Source organism: Bufo bufo, chromosome 3, assembly GCF_905171765.1.
Source record: "Bufo bufo chromosome 3, aBufBuf1.1, whole genome shotgun sequence".
NCBI lineage: Eukaryota > Metazoa > Chordata > Amphibia > Anura > Bufonidae > Bufo > Bufo bufo.
Window position 1 is genome coordinate 108,743,446 of NC_053391.1, and position 24,612 is coordinate 108,768,057.

The 24,612-nt window shown below is 45.5% G+C and overlaps 1 protein-coding gene and 1 long non-coding RNA gene across 2 annotated transcripts in view; one reads left to right on the forward strand and one right to left on the reverse strand.

Annotated features, from left to right (window-relative positions):
* Positions 1 to 24,612, forward strand: part of HIP1 (huntingtin interacting protein 1) — a 146,336-nt gene that overhangs the window by 8,109 nt on the left and 113,615 nt on the right. Inside the window, exons 2-5 of the mRNA XM_040423462.1 lie at positions 17,715 to 17,778; positions 20,674 to 20,816; positions 23,101 to 23,157; positions 23,336 to 23,416. Coding sequence (XP_040279396.1) covers positions 17,715 to 17,778; positions 20,674 to 20,816; positions 23,101 to 23,157; positions 23,336 to 23,416 — 345 coding nt within the window. The remainder of the gene's footprint in view (positions 1 to 17,714; positions 17,779 to 20,673; positions 20,817 to 23,100; positions 23,158 to 23,335; positions 23,417 to 24,612) is intronic.
* Positions 1,202 to 21,060, reverse strand: LOC120994706. Its single transcript, XR_005777457.1, has 4 exons — positions 20,940 to 21,060; positions 13,373 to 13,375; positions 1,509 to 1,515; positions 1,202 to 1,212 (listed from the first exon to the last, which is right to left on the reverse strand). It is a non-coding gene; the product is annotated as an uncharacterized LOC120994706 (long non-coding RNA).

Consider the following 24,612-nt stretch of genomic DNA (forward strand, 5'->3'; position numbering starts at 1 on the left):
CATGAAGACAAAAAAATGCCACCTAATCAACAAAAAATGCCAGTAGTAAAAAAAACTGTTACGTGTCCTTCAGATAGCATCTCGAGATGGCTTTTTTACAGCAAAAAAAACTATGAAAACCCTGTCGTTTTTACCGCAAAACCCCCCCAAAAACTGGGATTCCTAGGCCAGACAACCCCTTTAATATAATCTGACCTGCTCCGTTGACTTTAACGGCGCTCCTGGTTTCATAGACTGAACATAACTGTTTTAGGGCACTTTCAGACTAGCGTTTTTGTTTTCCGTTATTGAGTTCCGTCACAGGGGCTCAATACCGGAAAAAAACTGATCAGTTTTATCCTAATGCATTCTGAATGGAGAGCATTCCGTTCAGGATGCATCAGTTCAGTCCCTCTTACGTTTTTTGGCCGGAGAAAATACCGCAGCATGCTGCAGCTTTCTCTCCTGAACACTTGCCGCAATGCCGGATCTGGCATTCATTTCCATTGAAATGCATTAATGCCGGATCTGGCCCCAAGTGTTCCGGAAAAACGGATCTGGTTTTGCGGTGCAGACCTTTAAAAATGTGAAAAACATAAATACTGGATCCGTTTTTCTGGATGACAACCGGAAAGACTGATCCGGTATTGCAATGCATTTGCGTCCGGATAGCCGGAACTGCCAGAATCCTCTGCCACAAGTGTGAAAGTAGCCTTATTTTATTGTGTTTGATGTCGGCTTTTTATTCTTCTTACATGTTGACCTGAACCCTTGCAGCTATGCAGGAATTGCGCAGATAGTGTCATGTGTGCCGCCGGTGTGCTCAGCAACCAGGATATAGTCAGACAGACATAAGACACCAGCTAAATAGCCGGGAGCCGTTGGTTCAGAATGAACGCCTTGCAGCCAGCCATTTGTGCAAGTTTGGAAAAGACCAGTGCAGATATTTTCGTGTTTTTAGTCAGTTATGACTTTACTGCTCTTCATGTAAAGCTAGCATAACACATTGGATACCTGTTGTCCAAACCCGCCACTGTAGTTATTACCTTTTTATATTCCGCAGCGCTTTACAGACCTTATCACCACTCACTGTCTCCTATTAGTACGTCTGCTCCTGCAAACTCCATGCAGATGGTCCGATTCGACCTCAGGACCCCAGTGCTAATCAGAGAGCCACCATGATGCTTACTGGCCACTGCTTTCACACCTCTCTCTGGTCAGGACACACATGCACTCTCACTGGAGTGGTGGTGCTGGGGCTCTGGGGGATTAAACAGTCACTGTCCCTACCTTCTAATGTTTAACCCCCTCCCAACCTGCGCCATACATGTACAGTGCAGCAGGAAATGCATTCCCAACCCGTTCTGAACATGTGCAGCACACTGAGTATGTGGGCACAGGAGCTGTGCTTGCCCGATCAGGGACAGGGGCCTGGCTGCTATTGACAGCCAGGCCCCCTTAGATGCTGCACTCAATGCTGACCGTCGCATCTTAGGAGTTTACAGAGGGAGGGAGCTCCCTCTCTGAACTCATCAGCTGCCCGTGATGCAATGGAGGTTGCCATTGAACCTGAAAGCATTACAAAGGTCTCTGGGCCTGCCATGTACAGACGCCAATAAGGCCCAGCAACTGTCAGTGTAAAAATGCAGTGATGACATTGAACCAGCGATCAGACCTGAAAAGTTAAAGTCCCGTAGTGGGAGTAAAATAAAACGTAAAAAAAAAAAAAGTTTTATGAAAATAAAAAATAAATATACTGTATTAGACGCACCGGCCTATAAGACCTCAGACCTCCAATGTTAATCAGACCTCAGCTCATACCCCCAATGTTAATCACACATCAGATTAGACCCCCAATGTCAATTAGACCTCAGATCAGACAAAAAAAAAAAAAATTAATCAACTCGCCTCTCCTGTTCCACCACCGCTCCTGAGATCCAACTGTCTTCCTGCCGTGCTGTGCTTTGACCCGCTGTTGCACAGCGTGAGGTCACAGAGCGTGCCGACGTCCTCACTCTGTGCTTAGGTCACAGCAGTGTGTTCCGCAGCCGGCAGACGAAGACCAGGAACCGGGGAGTACAGAGCCAGGAGAGTGCTGCATTCACAGCTCCCCGGGCCTCCTGTACTAATGAGCGTACCAGGGGCCTTACAGTTACTGGCTGATTGATATTCTTTAGGAATTTTATCAAGATAAGTAAGTTTCTCTACAGCTAGTAGTTGTCATCAGAGTAGCAGCTGGAAATGACAGGGGTCCTCTGTTGTTGGGGAAGAGATCTTACAAGAGTGTTTCAGCTTTGGCACCTGAACTATGTACCCCTCAGATAAGCTGCGGTAACATTACAAGTGATGTGGCGTCACAAGTCAATTTTATTCAGGTAAGGTAGTGTGACATCACAAGGAGCGTTTCAGTCAGGTAAGCTAGTGTGACATCACAAGGTGGGTTTCAGTCAGGTAAGCTAGTGTGACATCACAAGGTGGGTTTCAGTCAGGTAAGCTAGTGTGACATCACAAGCTAGGTTTCAGTCAGGTAAGCTAGTGTGACATCACAAGGAGGGTTTCAGTCAGGTAAGCTACTGTGACATCACAAGGAGGGTTTCAGTCAGGTAAGCTAGTGTGACATCACAAGCTAGGTTTCAGTCAGGTAAGCTAGTGTGACATCACAAGGAGGGTTTCAGTCAGGTAAGCTAGTGTGACATCACAAGCTAGGTTTCAGTCAGGTAAGCTAGTGTGACATCACAAGGTGGGTTTCAGTCAGGTAAGCTAGTGTGACATCACAAGGTGGGTTTCAGTCAGGTAAGCTACTGTGACATCACAAGGTGGGTTTCAGTCAGGTAAGCTAATGTGACATCACAAGGTAGGTTTCAGTCAGGTAAGGTAGTGTGACATCACAAGGTGGGTTTCAATCAGGTAAGCTAGTGTGACATCACAAGGTGGGTTTCAGTCAGGTAAGCAACTGTGACATCACAAGGAGGGTTTCAGTCAGGTAAGCTACTGTGACATCACAAGGTGGGTTTCAGTCAGGTAAGCTAATGTGACATCACAAGATAGGTTTCAGTCAGGTAAGCTAGTGTGACATCACAAGGTGGGTTTCAATCAGGTAAGCTAGTGTGACATCACAAGGAGGGTTTCAGTCAGGTAAGCAAGTGTGACATCACAAGGTGGGTTTCAGTCAGGTAAGCAGGAAAAAACAGCGTGCTGCATCGGAGAACTTCAGGTAAGTAAAAATTTATTGTAAAAACAAGCTACGTGTTTCAGTAGTGGTCCACCATCTTCATCAGGCTAAGTTACATAGTAAATGCTGGTACTTTTATTCTTTTATACCTCAAAAACAGTGAATGAACATAAGCCCCAGGTGGGCCAGGGAGGGGCAGAGAAAGGTGCTGAACCCATAATAGACTGAAAAAGGGAGTTTAACCCCGTGGAGGCAGTCCAAGGAAGATAACCCATAGTATAAAGTGCAAAAGATACAGTACCGGGAGAGGAAAAAAAGTGACAGTGCCGTAATATTGTAGATTCCAGACAGTGTGATGAGATCCCCAAAATCACAGAGGAGAGTCTCATGCACACGGCCGTTGGGCCGTTTTGCGGCCCGCAAACGGCGGGTCGGCAAACCACGGCTGCCGGCCATGTGCATCACGGATGCGGACCCATTCACTTGAATGGGTCCGCAATTCCGGAGATACGGAACACCGGAAGCACTACGGAGTGCTTCCGTGGTGTTTCTTTCCGTTGTTCTGCAACGCAAATAAATATGACATGTTGAATGGGTCCGGCCCGCTGCACGGATGTTGCCCGTACATTGGGGACCGCAATTGCACGGAACGGCCGCACAACGGCATGCGGCCGAATAGGAGGGAAGTGAAGACATCCTATTCCTCTGCATTTTTGGATTCACTGGATCTCATCACACTGTCTGGAATCTACATTATTACAGCGCTGTCACCTTAAGGCCCTCTTCACAGATACACTTGGGCCTCTGGTGTGGACCTCCTCTCTCCATAGATATTTGTGGTCTGATTAGTGACAGTAGGCATCTGACCACTTTTGCGGTTTGGGTGGCTGCAGTGGTCTCGGTGTCGCTGGGTGCACTCATTTCTCCATACTATGTGACTAGAGGAATATTTATTTAATAGTTATGGTGACATTTTTAGACTGGGTGTATTTTGGCATCTATTAAAAATGACTGAAAATAGCAAAATACCGTTTCTGGTGCTGGATAAGTGGATAACGGAAACTTAAACTCAGAATAGAAAAGTGGAAGCTGAAGTCAGAAGGAAATGGGTAACTCATTAAACCCAAAGTAAATAAGAAAACCCAGTCACCACATCATTGTACCACCTGTATCCATAAAGACAACATACCACCATAGTGCTGCAACTACCTGTATCCATAAAGACAATATACCGCCATAGTGCTGCAACTACCTGTATCCATAAAGACAACATACCACCATAGTGCTGCAACTACCTGTATCCATAAAGACAACATACCGCCATAGTGCTGCAACTACCTGTATTCATAAAGACAACATACCGCCATAGTGCTGCAACTACCTGTATCCATAAAGACAACATACCGCCATAGTGCTGCAACTACCTGTATTCATAAAGACAACATACCGCCATAGTGCTGTAACTACCTGTATACATAAAGATAACATACCGCCATAGTGCTGTAACTACCTGTATACATAAAGACAACATACCGCCATAGTGCTGCAACTACCTGTATCCATAAAGACAACATACCACCATAGTGCTGCAACTACCTGTATCCATAAAGACAACATACCGCCATAGTGCTGCAACTACCTGTATTCATAAAGACAACATACCGCCATAGTGCTGCAACTACCTGTATCCATAAAGACAACATACCGCCATAGTGCTGCAACTACCTGTATTCATAAAGATAACATACCCCCATAGTGCTGTAACTACCTGTATACATAAAGATAACATACCGCCATAGTGCTGCAACCACCTGTTTTCATAAAGATGACATTCCGCCATAGTGCTGCAACTACCTGTTTTCGTAAAGATGACATTCCGCCATAGTGCTGCAACTACCTGTTTTCATGATGACATTCCGCCATAGTGCTGCAACTACCTGCATTTATAAAAATAACATGCCACCATAGTGCTGTAACTACCTGTATACATAAAGATAACATACCGCCATAGTGCTGTAACTACCTGTATACATAAAGATAACATACTGCCATAGTGCTGTAACTACCTGTATACATAAAGATAACATACCGCCATAGTGCTGTAACTACCTGTATACATAAAGATAACATACCGCCATAGTGCTGCAACCACCTGTATTCATAAAGATCACATACCGCCATAGTGCTGCAACCACCTGTATTCATAAAGATCACATGCCGCCATAGTGCTGCAACTGCCTGTATTCATAAAGCTAACATACCGCCATAGTGTTGCAACTACCTGTATACATAAAGATCACATACCGCCATAGTGCTGCAACCACCTGTATTCATAAAGATCACATACCGCCATAGTGCTGCAACCACCTGTATTCATAAAGATGACATACCGCCATAGTGCTGCAACCAACTGTATTCATAAAGATAACATACCGCCATAGTGCTGCAACTGCCTGCTTTATGTTACGTTCAGTGTGGCTTATTTTTTTTACCTGCAGGCTACTTAATTACTGTAGTTTTCTGTCCAGAAAGAGTTAAATATTAATACCGGCATCTGTCATGGTGACTCCTATGGGGGTGACCTTTCTGAAAACTCCTGGCCTCCATCACTGATGAGGATCATGTTGAGCAGCGGTGAGGCTGGAGGCGGCCGGCTGTAAGGTGCAGTGCGCACTCTGTGCTGGAACTAAGGAGTGGCCCTTCCTGTCTGGCACGGGAAAGTCTCATTGCACTCTAAAAATAGACCCCCTAAATACAAACGCCCATACCTCCAGTCAGGCTCGGGACTGGGAAACTGGAATAAATGGTAACAGCTCGTCAGGGCATTACATTACTGGAAAAACACAGCCAGAAAGATTCTCACCATAGCCATGTTTAGCTTTGGGGCATGGTTAAAGGGACTCTCCACCTTGAACAAGCCCTACTGGTTAGAAGCGTCCCTTGACAATAAGCTGATCCCAAAGTGACCTGCTGTAAACTGTTTTCCTGCAGCGCCACCACAGGGGGAATTAAGCATTACACTGTATCCATTCAAATCAGTGGACTGGACAGGTCCTCCAGGGTGGAGATGCTCAGGATAGGTCATCAGTATGTGATTGGTGGGGGTCCGATGCCCGGCGCCCACCACCAATCAGCTTTTTGAATGGACCAATCATAGCGCCATCCAATGGATAGTGCCTTTGCTTGGTATTGCTGCACAGGCCCGTTCACTTCAACAGGACTGAGTTGCGCCTAGGCCACGTGACCGAGGAAGAATCCGCTGTGCTCACCAGAGCATTGCGGTCTCCTCAAACAGCTGATCGGCAGGGGTTTCGGGAGTCGGACCTCCACCAATCAGATACCCATGACCTATCCTTAAGATAGGTCTTCAGTATTAATGGCTCAAACAACCCCTTTAACCCAGACTTTCCTAATACTGTCTATGAAGATGGGGTTTCTAAGATGGACAACCCTCTTAATTGACCTTTTTTTCTGTTCTAGGCAATGTGACTTGAGTTATGTACCATAGAGTTTGTAACTCAGTACATTCCTTCTGTCCTAACGTGAGTGAGAATAGAAAAGAGTTGGAGGTGAAAGGTGTAACTAGTTCCTTGTGGTAGTGGATGGTTAGTAAAGCCCTTGTCCGGTAAGAGAGCCCTCAACATTTCTGGATATTTCATTCTTCTATAGCAGTGGGATTACTCTGGGAGTGATGCTCTTGGAGTTTAGTGCTGCGGTCTTCTTTGGCCAGTAGAGGCCACCTATTACGGTGCAGGTGGACCACCTGGCTTGTTTTTCTAAGGGTATCAGATGCTCTACGTTAAGAGTGGCCATACACAGTAGAAATATATTGGCCAAACCTGGCGATTTTGGTGGGATTGGCTGACAGTCTTTGTTTACGGGGACCTCCTGACTCTCCCCTGATAATAGATGTTGAGGGAGATAAGGATCAGGCATTTGGATTTCAACCATCTGACCCCTTTTTTCTTTGGGAGATGAGCCGCCGCCTGAGGAGCCTGCGAGCTTCTCTCTGACTCTTTCTACTAACATTACATACTTTCTCAAGCCGAGCAGATGTGTATAACGGGATTGGGAGTGATGATGGGTATGGTTGGCCTAACATCTTATGGGGTTCTATCACCTCAGACTAGGATATGCCACCAATGTCAGATAGGTGCGTGTCCCACTTCTGGGACCCGTCTCTGTCTCAAGAATGGGGCCCCCAAAGTGAATATGGGCGTGCCCTCGATTTACTTCCAAGTCACTGAGTTCAGCTATTTTTGAAAGTCCCATAGAAAGGAATGAAGTGCGCACCTCGCAAGCGCGCCCACCGCTATATTCATTTCTGCCGGAAATAGCCGAGTCAGTCCACGTGTGAAATTAGCCTAATACGTTTTTATTATCCATATTAGGTTCATTTCACCCGAGCGAGTTTTCCATCCGGATTCGATGCGTGTAGCGAACGCATTGCATCCGGACCGAATCCTGACCCATTAATTTCAGTGGGTGTGTTTACGTGAGCAGCGGTCACGGGACCAAGTCACTTCTGGATAAGGGCAAGTGTCGTTGATCTGTGTGGTGCCAGCAGTCAGACCCCCACCCCCTTCCCGGTGGATAGAGGATAACTTGGTCTAACCCGAATACTCATTTAAAGGGGTTATTCCTTGTGGATAGGGGATAACTATTAGATCGGTGGGAGTCCTACTGCCGGACCCCCTGCAGCCCCCCTGGTCGCAAATGCGCACGTTCATTCCGGAGATAGCCGAGTGCAGCAACTATCTCCGGATTTCCCATAGAAATGAATGGAGTGGCCACATGCATGCCCCACCGGCCGCTCCGTTGGACCTCCGCAGATCTAATTGGTATCTTCTAAGAACCGGAGTACCCCTTTAAATTCATACTGGCACAGAACAAGAGAAAGAAGCACATACAAATCCTGCCCTTTAAAGGTTAGATTCAGTATACTTCAGACACAACTTCTTATTTTTTTATTAAATGTTCTTTTTAATGACTGAATTTTCGCAGACGTGTTTGAGTTAGAACAGGGTAATATTCCTTTTATGACAGTAACAGCTCTGACCCAGATACGTGTTTGCAGCAGGGCACAGCCATTTATGCCAGGTTGTGAGGCGTAAATATGAATATTTAGGGGCATATCAGTGCTGGAGGGTCAGGCTGACCTGTGAGGAGGGCGCGCTTCGAGAAGGCTTTATCCACCTTGTCAGATTTCATTTTTATTGCAGATTCTTGCAGCAGATGCCTAGATGTATATTAACACTTTTCTTATGCTGTATGCAATAGTCATAGGCTATGGCATACACATCAGATCCCCTTAACCCCTTCCTGACACAGTTTTCCATTTTTTCATTTTGCTTTTTTACTTCCTGCCTTCCCAGAGACATAACTTTTTTATTTTTCAGAATACGGTACATAGTCGTATGAGGGCTTGTTTTTTGTGGGACAAGTTGTACTTTCTAATGGCATCGTTTTTGCATACAATGTAGTGACAAATTGAAAAAACAAAGTTCTCAATGGGGGGGAATTGAGAAAAAAAAACTCCACAATTTCTGACACTGTTTTAGGGGTTTGGTTTTTACGGCGTTCCCTATGTGGTATGTTTGTTCTCTGGGTCAGTATGATTACAGCGATACCACTTTTTTTTTTTTGCATTTAATTTTTACATTTTCTTGCATCTTGCACTTATTATATTAATATTATTTTTTTCTCTGCTTTGCCATATTCTGACCACCATAAGTTTTTAATATTTGCGTCTATGGAGCTGTGTGCAGACTCTTTGTTTTGCGGGCGATCTGTAGTTTTTATTGATACCATCTTGAGCTGTATATGACATTTTGACTACTTTTTATTCACATTTTATGGGAGGCGAAATAACCAAAAAAGAGCAAATCAATCATTTAGATTTTTCTTCCCGTTACGCTGTTCACTGTATGGAATAAATCCTTATTTTTATTCTTTGTTTATTTTTACTTGCAAAAGGCGGAAAGGGAGTGATTAGCATTTTTATATATATTTTTATTTTATATTTTTAATTTTTTTTTACACATATTTTTTGTCCCCTACGGGATTTTAACTTGCAATCGTGTGATCGCTTCTCCTGTAGACTACGGTAATTTACCATTGCAGTCTATGGGAGAATGGCTACCTTCCTATCAAGCCTTGCCACGAGTTGAGCGACATGACACGCATAGTCATCTTGAAAAGGAAGCCATGCTCACACGAGTGCCGCCTCCTCTTCAAACAGCTAATCGGTGGGAATGCCGTGTGTTGGACCCCCAGCGATCTGAGGATAGGTCATCAATACCTACCTACTACACAACCCTCGTCATAAATTACGCGCATCCCCCCGCCAGCGCAAAGGGGGAAATAAAGACCGTCTTTTTCGCCGGTCTTTGTTTCCATTAAGGCAGTGCATTAGACCTCATAGTCTCACGGTCATTGGTAGATCCGGGTTCTCCGTTCTCTTGATGTGCCCACTACGTAGACCTGAAAGTTTAGCTGCAATTGATGTTGCACTACTTAAAAATCAATATCAGAATTTATACCATGAAAGAGCTTTCATACTCCATCTGGACCAGGGCCGGGCAGCGTGGCCTTATTGACCTCATGCCGGCCTAATTGTATCTGAATATTTTTCTTTTTTAAAAGTCCCTCGTCTGAAGCTCCAGATAATCGCCATCCTTATGCTACTGAATCCGCATTGACTTTTAAGGGGATTTTATCCCAGTAGTTAATCATCAGCAGCTGTACAATGGATACCACGTTGACCTTTATGTGCCGGGAGCCTAACAGTTATATAATCCCAATCCAGGTCACATCATCCAGTCTAGTTCCGCTACATAGAATATTACATTGACGAATCGTTCCAGGCTCTCAGAAGTGATCTGATTATGGGATTTATAGAAGTCTTTGCTGCAGGTTTGTGATTTCAGTTGCTGACTTTTGTGGTATTCATTGTGCAAACTATTTCCTGCCTGACTAATGCCACAAAGCAGCTACGAGTGAGAAATAAAATTGCTTAAAGGGGTATTCTCATCTCAGATATTTATGGCATAAACACAGTCTGGTAGATGTGGGTGCTATCTCCAGATCAGTGGTCCCCTGACCCCATTCTGCTGGATGCTGTATCCAGGTTGCGAGGGATGGCTCAGATTACTGTTGATGCTGTGGCGTAGGTCCCAGAGGTGGGAACTGTATCTATTAGGCAATTAAAGCATACCTGGGTTTAAATAAATAAATAAAAAAAGTTTGCATAATGGCTGTGACTTCTTTGTACAATCATAACTTTGAAGGAACAGTTATGCGTGGGCTTCCCTAAAGTCTTCAGCCATATTATTCCCTGTTTCAGCTGCACGGGTAGATGCATTTCTCTCACAAATAGTGGGTGTCTCTCTTCTGCTAGCACTGTATGCAGTGACATCACATCCCTTATTTCCCCTCTATGTTTATTTTCTTCTATGGAGCTCAGAAAGCTGACAAGGAGGGATAAATCACACTTACAGAAAGGCAGGAGTCTCCTGTGATGTTCAGAAACAGTGTAGAAGCAGTTGTTTTCTCAGGCTCGGGACACGTCAACCAGCTCTGACACGTCCCCCACCCTCTTCTTAGTCTCTCTCACCAGGAACGGATCTTGCCTGACAACAGGCAGTGGACTGCGAATTAGGTGGAACTGAGACCCCTAGTGGTCATGACTTTGCAGCTTTTTTTCAGGTGGATGGAGGCAGATTTTTAAAATGAAGTGATTTAGAAATTTGCTAGTTACACCATTCTCTATTTAAAGGGGTTCTGCACTTTGTTTAAACTGATGATCTAACCTCTGGATAGATCATCAGCATCTGAGCCGGCGGGCGTCCGACACCCGTCACCCCCGCCGATCAGCTGTTTGAGAAGGCAGCGGCACTCCAGGATCGCCGCGGCCTTCTCACTGTTTACCGCTGGCCGAGTGACGTCACGACTTGTATCAACTGGCCTGGGCGGGGCTAAGATCCATTCAAGGAAACGGAGCTTAGCCGCACCCAGGCCAGTGATACTAGTCGTGACGTCACCGGGCCTGCGGTAAACAGTGAGAAGGCCGCGGCGCTGCTGGAGCACCACTGCCTTCTCAAACAGCAGAACCCCAATAAATGTCTGAGATGAGAATGCTCCTTTAACTTGTGCCGGGTCCTTGTCCTTTCCAGTCCTGATTGTTGGATACGTGTCTTGCACGTACGTATCTATATTATCATGTCCAGGGCTTCGCTAATGTATAAATTGCTGCTATTATATTACAGGGAAAATAAGATGATATAACGTCTAGCACCAGATTTGGTGTCTCTGTGTGGGGAATATGCTGACAAACGGCTTGTCATGCAGAAGGGAGGGAAACGGCTTGAAAATGAGAAGTTTTGGGTTGCTATCAGTTCTGGAGTACTTTACGTAGAGTAACTCCAGTAATGATGCTGTTAAGGGGCACTCTAAATTGACATAAGCATACGTGAAATAACTGAGCGTAGGAGGTTCCCAATTGTCTAATCTGGTTTGTGTTGCAATTTATTCTTCATTTTTTTAGGTTCTCTTTCACACGACCGTGTGAAGCCTGTGCGCGTATTGCGGACCCGCAATACACGGGTCCCGTTCCGTGGCCATTCCGCATCACGGATGCGAACCCATTCATTTCAATAGGTCCGCAAATCCGGAGATACGGAGCACTATGGAGTGCTTTCTGAGGTTCCGTTCCGTGCTTCCGCACCGCAAAAAGATAGAGCTTGCTCTATCTTTTTGCGGAACAGAGGGACCGCAGACACATTCAAGTAAATGGGACCGCGATCCCTATCCGGCTGCCACGCGGCAGGTGCCTGTGTTTAGCGGAGCACAATTTGCGGTCCACAGCACGGGCACGGACTTCACACAGTCGTGTGAACAAGCCCTTAGGCTAGGTTCACACGGTCAGGTTTTCTAATGCAGTTTTTGAAGCCAAAACCATGAGTGGATCATAAAAGGGTGAGCGAGTATAAAGGACAGATACTGCCTCACCTCTTTTTCGAATTCGAAACTGCATCAGAAAACCTAAACGTGTAAACCCAGCCTAATTCTTCACGCACATGTATGTGTCCATATTTTGGTCCGCAAAATACGGACACCTTCCGTGTGCCGCCTGTGTTTTTTTGCTGCAAAGGGCTATTTTTGTCTGCAATACAGATCAGATCCGCAAAAATTCCAGATGTGTGCATGCCCAATAGAAATGAATGGGTCGGTGTTGTATCCGCCAAAAATACAGTTGTGTGCATGAAGCCCAAAGCTGATAGCAGTTTTTGATGCAGTTTTTTTTGTGGATCCGGCAGGAAGGAGAAGCACAGGTTTATATTTCTCATTCCCTTTCTCATTCAACCCACTTTTGCCTTTGGCTCAAAAAAAAATCACCAAAAAGTGGTGTGTAGCACTAACCATTTTTGTGTGGCTTTTTTGCACTTGCGTTTTGGTTGCTTTTTTGTGGTGAAAATGCCCACTCCAGATGTTAGCTGGCATTCCAGTTGAAACACAAGACGCACGTGGGTTTTTGCTACTGATGTTTTTGTTAATTAGGTGGCATTTTTTGGATCTCTGCATGCTGAGGGTTTTGGCTTTTTTGTGTGACATTTTACCATCTTCACTTTAGGGCTAAAAAGTAGAAAAAATGTCATATCTATCTTTTTATCTATCTATCTACTTCCTATCTTTCTAATATCTATCTATCCTTATCTGTCTCATATCTATCTATTATCTATCTATCTTTATCTGTATTTTGTATCTATCTCATATCTATCTATCTATCTATCTATCTATCATCTATCTCTATCTATCTCTCATATCTATCTATCTCATATCTATCTATCCTTTTTCCTTAGAGAAATAATTGTCCAGAAGAGTATTCTTAGGGAAATATTACAAAAAATTGGCAAATCCCGTTTTGCGGTATCAGCAGCACCGACACTGACATTATTTGATATGGTGTAAGCTGCCCCCCGCGGTAAGGATATGGGCAGTGGAGGTGTGTGACACTTGGCGGGTGGGACCACTTATCCTAAGCCGCTGTGTGCGCTGGCTGCCTTAAAAGCAACAAGCTGCCTATTTGGCTGTCAGGCAGAAGGTGTAAAAAGCCATGATAATTGCAGCGCCGCGCAGGGAGACGTAGACGGCGTGATGTACAAGTCCTCTATTGATGCATTACATGAGAGGGAAGGTATGATGGCCGCCTAATCTGTAAACACCCTCCACAAGTCACAACTAATCGCTGTTGTAATACTGACTCCTAGAAAAAAAAAATAAACATAGGGTACACTACATGTAAAAAATACTTAAAAGGGTTTTCCAAGATTTGCAGGTGAAACTCCAAAAATTTGAATATCTTGCAAAAGTCCATTTATTTCAGTAATGCAACTGAAAAGGAATTGCATTAATGCAGCTTAGGCTACTTTCACACTAGCGTCGGGGCTCCGCTTGTGAGCTCCGTTTGAAGGGGCTCACAAGCGGACCCGAACCTATCCGTACTGCCCTAATGCGTTCTGAGTGGACGCGGATCCGCTCAGAATGCATCAGTCTGGCAGCGTTCAGCCTCCGCTCCGCTCAGCAGGCGGACACCTGAACGCAGCTTGCAGCGTTCGGGTGTCCGCCTGGCCGTGCGGAGGCAAACAGATCCGTCCAGACTTACAATGCAAGTCAATGGGGACGGATCCGTTTGAGAATTCGTCCGCTGGCTCAGAGGGAGGATTGCATTCCAGAGGAGATGGGCGGGCTGGAGGGACGCGCTGGGTGGCATTTTGTGAAGGTAGACCGAGCCTCTAGGTCAGGGCTGGCCAACCTGAGGCTCTCCAGCTGTTGTAAAACTACAATTCCCATCATGCCCTGCTGTAGGCTGATAGCTGTAGGCAGTCTTTGCATGCTGGGAGTTGTAGTTTTGCAACAGCTGGAGAGCCGCAGGTTGGCCATCCCTGCTCTAGGTGCTTAAAAGACGCCTGCATAGCACCTAGAGGCTCATTAGCATATCAATAAAAGTTCATTTTTTAGGCAAACGGCTGCACACAAAGGTCTTATAATAGCATTGTTTGGTAGAGCAGACACTAGCGGATCGCTAGTGTTTGACAGCTAATTATGTCAAAACGAAGTGGTAGAAACCCTTTAAAGGGAATCTGTCATCAGGGTTGAGCAGATTAAGCTGTTACCATTGCAATGTTCAATAAACTACCTTCTTTCCAGCAAGGGTCTTCTTTCTTTTATTCATGTTGTCATTTAGATAAAAAAGCGATTTTTCGGTTATGCTAATGAACCTTCAAGGAGCCCAGAGCGGCGTTATTCCTCTCCTCTAGAGCCCAGTAACGCCCCCTGCAGTGCCCAGCACGCCTCCTCATAAATACATTTCCTCCCACAGCCGAGCTGCCCCCTCTGCTACGTCATATCATTTATTCAGCAAACGAACCTTGCTTCACCCTTCTCGCGCAGCCGCAGTATCGCCGGTGACAGATTCCCTTTAAAATTAGAGTTTTGTGAAAAGGTTGAATATTCTAGGCTCAAAGTGTCACACTCTAGTCAGCTAATTAATCCATACCCCCTGAGCAAAGGGGACCTCAAAATTGTGACTTTGGGGTTTAATAAGCTATAAGCCATAATCATCCAAATTATACCAAATAAATGCTTGAAATATCTCGCTCTGCATGTAATAAGTCTATCTCATATGTTAGTTTCACTTTTTAAGTTGCATTACTGAAATAAATGAACTTTGCACGATATTCAAATTTTTTGAGTTTCACCTGTATATCCTCTGGCTAGGTCATCAGTATCTGATCGGTGGGGGTCCGACACCCGGGATCCCCGCTGAGGCCAAGCAGAGCACTGTACACTGTACAATAGATGTGCTTGGTGTCGCAGATCAGCCCCATTCACTTCAATGGGGGGACTGACCTGTGCCTAGGCCATGTGACCGATGAACGTGTCGTCACTGGCCTAGGGAAATCTGAGCGAAGGCAGTGGCACTCGCTGATCGGCGGGGGTCCCAGGTGTCGGACCCCCACCTATCAGATACTGATGACCTATCCTGAGGATAGGTCATTACTATAAAAGTCTCGGAAAACCCCTTTAATCTTTATTGACAATAAACATTGTAATAAAAACAGAATTAGGACATAACTGACCAACTGCAGCACGAAGATAAAAAAAGTGAATGGGACAATTTATTTTTTGTATAATTGTAGTGTGGACTTTACTTGGTGATTTGCGGTCTCCCCTTCTTCATCTAATAACAATGGATAATCTGTGTTTAGACTAGTGTTGAGCAAAGCGAGCATCGGATGCTTCATCTGAAGTCGCTTCGCTCAAAACTTCTGCATAATACTGTACGGAGATCCGTCTCCGTACAGTATTAGAACGTATGGGCTCCAATGAGCCGAAGTAAGTTATTCACCAAGTCGCGCGAGACTTCATTGAATAACTTCAGTGGTTGATTTTTAAAAAGTGGAAAACCACTTTAAAACTTGAGGATAGATATGTGACGTGTACTGTAATAGAAATCGATGTAATAGATCTGGAGAACCCCTTTAAGTTGTGTCCAAATGGGATGGATACGCTCCAGATTTTTTGGGGTGTTTATAAAAACCTAATCCATACAGTATGGGAAATGTCTGTCCGGAATCCACAAGGAAGTTGACCTGTGGTCACCTATGCTGGGCTCCTAAAGTTTTTTTAAACTGATGACCTATCCTCTGGATAGATCATCAGCATCTGATCACCGGGGGTCCGATACCCGGGACCCCTGCCGATCAGCTGTTTGAGAAGGCAGCGGCGCTGGCAGTAGCGCCGCGGCCTTCTCGCTGTTTACCGCAGGCCCAGTGACGTCACGACTAGTATCAATGGACTGGGCGGGGCTAAGCTCTGTTCACGTGAATGGAGCTTAGCCCTGATACTAGTTGTGGCGTCACTGGGCCTGCGGTAAACAGTGAGAAGGCCGTGGCACTACTGCCAGCGCCGCTGCCTTCTCAAACAGCTGATCGGCAGGGGTCCCAGGTGTCGTACCTCGCCGATCAGATGCTGATGATATATCCAGAGGATAGATCATCAGTTTAAAAAAAAACTGCAGAACCCCTTTAATGTCCCTTTATACGGGACGATATTATAGCAGATTGTCCTTCCTGACAATCTGCTGATTGCTTGCGGAGGAAACTTGTGCTGTTACATGCAGTGATCTCCTCCACAGTGTGAGGAGGAGCGATTGCTAATACCATCGCTCTTCCCATATGGACTTGTTTGCCGGCAGGAGGTTGTGTTTCCACAGCACGATCTGCTGCCGGTAAACGATCATTTTTGCGTGCGGACAAACAATCGGATTACCCGATGAACAAGAGTTTTGCTCGTTCATTGGGTAATCGGCGGTACATTTATACTGCCCAATCAAGCGTTAACTTGTCCAGCAATGCCAGATCCGGAGAGACCTCCAGCAGGCTGTTCCAGCATAGAAAACAGTGGCAGGTGTGAAACTAGCCTTAGTGACTATTGCTAAAACTGCAGGATTTATAACTATAGATATTCACATGGAAAATTGAAAATAACATCATCAAAAATTCTTTATGACTGAAAAACAGCACGGTGGCTCAGTGGTTAGCATTGGTACCTTGCAGCGCTGGGGCCCTGGGTTCGAATCCACCAAGGACAACATCTGCATGGAGTTTGTATGTTCTTCCCGTGTTTGCGTGGATTTCCTCCCACACTCCAAGCAGTTTTTTACTTTAAAAATCAATTACCGAAGTTATTCAACGAAGTCACGCGCAACTTCACGAATAGCTAACTTTGGCTCATCGGAGCCCGTACATTCTAATACTGCACGGAGACGGATCTCTGTACAGTATTATGCAGAAGTTTTGAACAAAGCGACTTTGGATGAAGCATCGGAAGCTCGCTTCGCTCAACCCTAGATGCAGACTCTTTACCTCCTGGTAGTTCTTGTTTGAGCACTAGCAAAGGCTCAAGTCGGTGATAAATGTGACCCATTTTGAGGGACATGCAGTTCAGACGTACTTACTCCCCCCTTTTTATACAAAACAACACAACATATAATGCAACAGCTCTCTGCGAACCAAATAAAGTACAAACACATATTACAATGCTTATGCTAATAAAGTAGAGTTTCTTGGCAAATACATTTTGTACAAAATTATTTGAGCCCGTCTGCCGCACGTCAAGGTGATCTCTGTAAGACGGGAACCTAACACTACGTTCTACCTGTTAAGTGCCATGACAGAGACCATGAAGTTCAGGGGGTGAAGGTTCCACACGCATGCTGGGTCCCCTTTGGTTTTTATGTTATATGTTGTGTTGTTTTATGTTTTCAGTCATAGCAGCGCGCACCTCCGCATTGGGATGTGCTGACCAACCCCTTTTTGTGTACCCCCCTTTTTATACATCGGTTGGGTAGATGAGCCCCGGTCTTTGTAAGTGCTCAGCCGCCCCGCATTGTAGTAGTTACGGCACAGCTACCATGTTAAGTGTCGCTGTTTCTGGATTGTGCCCCGTCTATTGTGTTCCAGGCCGTCTCTCACCCCGCTCCTAATGCTTCCTCTTTCAGGCTGTGAGTATAAACAAAGCTATCAACACTCAAGAAGCCGCCGTGAAGGAAAAGCACGCAAGAAATATCCTTTGAAAAGATACAAGCAGTGGGATGCTGAGTCCATGGCTGGAGGTGCTCCGTGAGGGTGCGTGGGAGGAAAGCCTCACATTTGCCGCTGAATGGGATTTTACAGCAGGCTGTGTGGCACTGTGACAATGCTATATGCGCTGCGAGACGGGGGTGGTACAGGAATACCAAATGCTCTAGCACATTAGGATTTCTGTCCCCACGGGGCAGAGCTGGCAGCCTGTCAGGCTATTCTTAGAAAGAGAATTAATATTTGACTTATTCATAAAACATGCAACTTTTACAGAACTCTGCAGAAGACCGGACTCTGCGCTCCAGACTGAACCGCTTCTTCAGTTGTCACTTTCGCAGCTCATTTTGTTGGTGGCCTCTCTCTTCTGACCCACAGTATCTCACAAAACTGAGTACACCCCTCACATTTTTGTATATATATTATTCTATCTTTTCATGTTTCATGGGACAACACTGAAGATCTGAGACTTTGATACAATGTACAGTAGTCAGTGTGAATTTGGTGTGCCCCGAAAATAACTCAACACACAGACATTAATGTCTAAACCTCTGGCAACAAAAGTGAGTACACCCCTAAGTGACAATGGCCAAATTGTATGCAAAGTGTGAATATTTTGTGTGGCCACCATTATTATTTCCCTGCACTGCTTTAACTCTCTTGGGCATGGAGTTCACTAGAGCTTCACAGCTTGCCACTTAAATCCTCTTCCACTCCTTCATGACGACATCATGGAGCTGGTGGATGTTGGAGACCTTGCGCTCCTCCACCTTCCATTTGAGGACAGATGCTCAATAGGGTTTAGGTCTGGAGACATGCTTGGCCATTCCAGCACCTTTGCCCTCAGTTTCTTTAGCAAGGCAGTGGTCTTCTTGGAGGTGTGTTTGGGGTCGTTATCATGTTGGATTACTGCCCTGCGGCCCAGTTTCTGAAGGGAGGGGATCGTGCTCTACTTTAGTATGTCACAGTACATGTTGGCATTCATGGTTTCCTCAATGGTAAGACACACTTGTCTTTGTACTCCTCACCTGGTTGCCGCAATACACACTGGACACCTTCTGAACCAAATACGTTTATCTTGGTCTCATCAGACCACAGGACATGATTCCAGTAATCCATGTCCTTATTCTGGTTGTCTTCAGCAAACTGTGTGCTTTTTTGTGCATCATCTTCAGAAGAGGCTTCCTTCTGGTACGAAAGCCACATAGACCAATTTGATGCAGCAATGCTGGCAGCACTCATACGTCTATTTTGTATAGACAACCTCTGGATATGACGCTGAGCACGTGCACTCAACTTCTTTGGTCGACCATGGCGAGGCCTGTTCTGAGTGGAACCTGTCTTGTTAAACTGTTGTATGGTCTTGGCCACCGTGCTGCAGCTCAGTTTCAGGGTGCTGGCAATCTTCTTATAGCCTGGGCCATCTTTATGTAGAGCAACAATTTTTTTTCCAGATCCTAAGAGAGTTCTTTCTCATGAGGAGCCATGTTGAACTTCCAGTGACCAGTATGAGAGAGTGTGATAGCGATAACACCGACTGTAACACACCTGCTCCCCATTCACACCTGAGACCTTGTAACGCTAACGAGTCACATGGCATCGGGGAAGGAAAATGGCTAATTGGGCACAATTTGGCCATTTTCACTTAGGGGTGTACTGACTTTTTTGTGGCCAGAGGTTTAGACATTAAGAGCTGTGTGTTAATGGTATTTTGAGGGCACACCAAATTTACACTGTACAAGCTGTGCACTGACTACTTTATATTGTATCAAAGTGTCAGATCTTCAGTGTTGTCCCATGAAAAGATAGAATAGAATTTACAAAAATGTGAGGGGTGTATCCTTGCCAGGCCATGTGACATGTGATGGATGTGATGTCACTGGTCTAGGAACAGGTCGCAGTGATGTCTGATGGGAGTGGCTGGAGTCAGACCCCTCCCTACACCTTGATGATCTGTCCTGAGGGTTGGTCATCCCAGATAACCCCATTGAAGATGAATATGATTTGGACAGTGAGCTTGTATAGGAGAAGTTATAAATACCTAGCCACAAGTAGCAGCCCGTTAATGCCATGACCACTTACTGATCTATTCTAGTGCAGTGATTTTTTCTTGGCCATGGTCCATTCTGTTCCTTTTGCTTTTTAACAATTTTATGCTGTCCATGCCCTTTTCTCTCAATTATCAGAGTACTTCCTGAAGATAGCAGTGCGGACTATCACTATTCCTGCATACTTGCATTTTGACAATTTCCTGCATGCTTTTATATACACTGTCAGCAGTCATGAAACTAAGGGAAATGTTGTCCGCTTAGTGCTTTTATATCCCAATCATGTAGCACAGAAGAATTGCTAAAGCTGTTCACCAGATGAACCCATAAATAAAAGGGAACGTAAGAACGCTATCATGAATGGACCAATAGCTTCTTAGGCTAAGTTCACACCGGTGGGATCCAGCAGGAGTCTCCGTCGCAGATTCCAGGAAATAAAAGGGATGACATACCTCTGCATGAAGCGGTATATCATCCTGCAGAATGGCAGTATTCATGCTGGAAAACCGCCAGACCCTGTTGTAATAAATGGGATCTGTTGGGCGCCGACACTATGCAGCTTATGCTAGATCCATATGTACTGTTTGAAGTGCGTTGCATTGACCCCATTCACATACACAGGATCGGGATTGTCATCAAATTTACTATGGATTTTGGCTCCAAGGCAACCCAATAATAACATTCATATCACTCCTAATTTAGGGCCACACACTGGATAATGATATTGGACCACACATGGTCTTTAGCTATGCCTGATATGACCACAAACTAACTGTCAGATCGTGAATGGCTTTACCCCAATAATTGTGTTGTGTCCTTAATTGACTTCTACCTTGTATTTTGGGAACGCACCACGAGAAGGGAGCTCAGACATTTTGGGCAGCTGTGAACCGGCTGCCCCTGTCGAGCAATGCAGTCCTCTGCTGGAAATTTTGCCATGTGTTCCACAAGCTGCTCCGAGATGGACACCCAAATGTGAGTAGAGCTGGACCAGAAGAGATGAGTTGTGTCTTAATTGCTAAAGGGGTTCTCTGGACTTTACCTAAATTTTGAATGTCAGCTAACCTGTGGAAGGAAGAGACTTCCATCAGTACTAACTGTTATCTAAACTAACTGCGTTAACCTTCAATTGCTTTTCAATGGCTTTTGTTTCAAGATAACGCGATGAGTTAAGAAATTTGAGTTTGTGTGTTAACCCTGCTACATCTGTACCTCTCTGGACCAGACATCACCGCCTTACTATCCAGAATCCCACAATGCCTATCTTCCACATCCTCCTTCTTCTCCTCTCGCTTTCTAAAACTTAACATGGATAAAACAGAATTCATCATCTTTCCCCCATCTTGCTCAACTCCCCCAACAGACCTATCTATCACGATCAATGGCTGCACACTCTCCCTGGTGAAGGAAGTCCGCTGCCTTGGAGTGACCTTGGATTTTGCCCTCTCCTTCCGACTACACATCCAAGCCCTTTCCACCACCTGCCGCCTCCAACTCAAAAACATTTCCCGCATCCGCGCTTTCCTCAACTTTGAGTCTGCGGAAATGCTTGTACACGCCATCATCTCCCGCCTAGACTACTGCAACATTCTCCTCTGTGGCCTTCCATCTAGCACTCTCACACCCCTCCAATCTATCCTCAACTCTAACTCTGCTGCCCAACTAATCCACCTCTCAACCCTGTTACTCCTCTGCTTCTCCCCTCTGCCAATCCCTTCACTGGCTCCCCATTGCCCAGTGAATTCAGTTCAAAATACTAACAAATACATACAAGGCTGTCCACAACCTGTCCCCTCCCTACATCTCTGAGCTACTTTCCCGATACAACCCCACACGCACTACCGATCCTCACAAGACCTCCTTCTCTCCTCTTATCACCTCTTCCCACAATCACCTCAAAGATTTCTCCCGTGCATCCCCCATACTCTGGAACTCGCTACCCCAACATATCAGACTCTCACCTGCAGTGGAATCCTTCAAAAGAAACCTAAAAACCCACCTCTTCAGACAAGCCTACAACCAGTGACCCTGCTGCCTCTATACCGCCATGACCAACTTTACCCTCTCCTACTGTGTCCTTCTCCCATACCATGTAGATTATAAGCCCTCACGGGCAGGGCCCTGTCTCCTTCTGTACCATTTTGTAACTCGTCATGTTCATACTTAGTTTACTTTCACACTAGCGTTTTTCTTTTCCGGCACTGAGTTCCGTCCTAGGGGCTCAATACAGGAAAAGAACTGATCAGTTTCATCCCCGTGCATTCTGAATGGAGAGAAATCCGTTCAGGATGCATCAGGATGTCTTCAGTTCAGTCACTGAACAGCGTTTTGGACGGAGGAAATACTTACCGTAATGCCGGATCCGTCATTCTGGTCTGCGCATTCAAAGGTAAAAATGTGAAAAAAATATATAATGGATCAGTTTCACCGGATGACATACGGAGAGACGGGTCCATTCTTGCAATGCATTTGTAAGACGGATCCGTCTACAAATGCTGATTGCATGCAGATTGCCGGATCCGGCAGGCAGTTCCGGCGATGGAACTGCTTGCTGGATCACTCTGCTGCAAGTGTGAAAGTAGCCTTAGTGCAATTGTCTGTAATATCTATGTATACGCCTTTTCATATGTACAGCGCTATGGAATGAATGGCGCTTTAATAATAAATAATAATAATAATAATAAATGGACATCAGCAGACAGCAGAAGAGTTTGCAGCCAGTCCAGCAATCGGGTGATCACAGCAGAGATTGCGGAAGGATAAGTACTGAACAGAAAGTCTCTTCCTTCCACAGGTTAGCTGAACCAGAGAATTTAGATAAAGTCTGGAGATTAACCGTATCAGTACCTTTGATTTTGATGTGTTTAATGTGAGTTCTTAATGTATTTTTAAAGGGGATGTCCAGGATTACAGAAAGGGTCTTTTACACTTTTGTCCTAACCAGTTGCCTAATCTAAAACAGCCCTTTTAAGTGTGAAACTTGTAAAAGTAGAAATGTTAAAGTAAAGTAAAAGAAGAAACGTTGAACCAAAGTAGAAGTACTTGCAAAATGTCCTAATTTTTCGGCTGTTCACCTGTTTTGGTCCTGTTGGGTTAGGGGCTGACATCTCGAGTGTGAGCAGCTCAGAGGGTACGGATATGTGACCGGCTCCTTGGTTAGAATTTCTCTGTCGGAGGGGGTCTAGGGGGCACATTTGGCATAGGACATTCATCCTGTGGCATCTTCCTTGTATAACTCGTATAGTGTCTTCATTTTTAGGTTTTGAAGGACTCTTTGCGCTACAAGAATGAACTGATTGACATGAGCCGGATGTGGGTAAGAGGACAGATACTCCAGACACTTGTCAGATCCACTAATTGCTACTAGGATGATTTAGTGACCTGTTCTGCAGTCTTGTCGTGTAAAATATAAAAAACATTTATGGTACATTACACAATGTCCTTCTGGAAGCTGCTACAGATGATTCCATACAGCCAATTCTCATCCCTTACAGGGCCACCTTAGCGATGGGTATGGTCAATTATGCAGCATCTACCTGAAGCTCCTGAACACCAAGATGGATTTCCACACAAAGGTGAGAAAACGAGCAACCACCTCTCCATTACTGGCTATATACGTACAGCAGCTTCTCCACAGCCAGGCTATATTCGCCGAAAAAAATAAATGTACTTTAAAGGGGTTGTCCCGTTATTAAATATCATGTCTACCATTTACATGCCCAACAGTGTGCAATGTCAGGAGGCACCTGGGCGGTGTAAGCAGCCTCATTGTTGGACCTGCCCTCGGAGGAAACGCGTCAGGTCAGAGTAGAGATTTAACAGGGTCCCGTGCTGGGTCGGTTCCTCTTGGGCATGTGCTCTGCTATTTTTAGGGCATCAGGGCACAGCGTAGGGCAAGGAGTCCACGTTTTTGCCTTCCCTTTCACTGCAGGTTTATTATAGTGTTGTCACCCTGGGCGTTAATCACTGTATCACTTGTCTATGCATTGCACTTTGCTCTCTATGCTCTATGCTGGTGAAAGATGCTGTCATTTTTAAAATTCTATTTATATTAAAAGTCAATTTCTCGTGCATGGCATTGGGGGACACAGCACCATGGTATATGTCCAACTACCACTAGGAGGCGACACTAGACATAAAAAGTGTTGGCTCCTCCCCGTTGGGCTATACCCTCTCCACAGACACTAGGCAGCTCAGTTTTGTTCTAGTGTCCGTAGGAGGCAGACCTGACCTGCTTTTTTGTGCAGGTCATCCTGCTACTTTTTTATTTTATTTTTTCTTTAATCATTTTTTCTTTCTCTGCAGGTTTTCGGCCTGCGGCAGGGGTGGCTCCATCGTGTTCCACTTTAGTTGCCCCCCTGCGGGCGCGTACTCAGGTACCTGGCAGCCACCCAGTCCCCAAACCTGCTTCCGCAGTGGAATTCCGGCAGTCCCACGGTTCCCGTGTTGAGTCCGCCGACGGGGTGGTTACTGCTGCGCCTGAAGACGTCTGAGGGTGAGTATGTTAGATTAGGGATCCCATCCTCCTTCCCGGGCCTGGACGCGTTCCCCCCCTCATGTTCCCTACCCGGATACATGATACAGCTTTTATTGCTGTGGGACAATGCCTTGCCTCTGATAAGCTGCCTTGCCTCTGCTGCTGATAATTCAGGCAATATCCTGGCCCCTGAAGCCCCTGGCCTTCCGTTTTTTCTCTCCCTGGGGGTCTCTTCCTCAGCTCTCTCCCCCACCTGGCCCCCGTTCGTCGCGGCAATTCTGGGGCACTATCGCG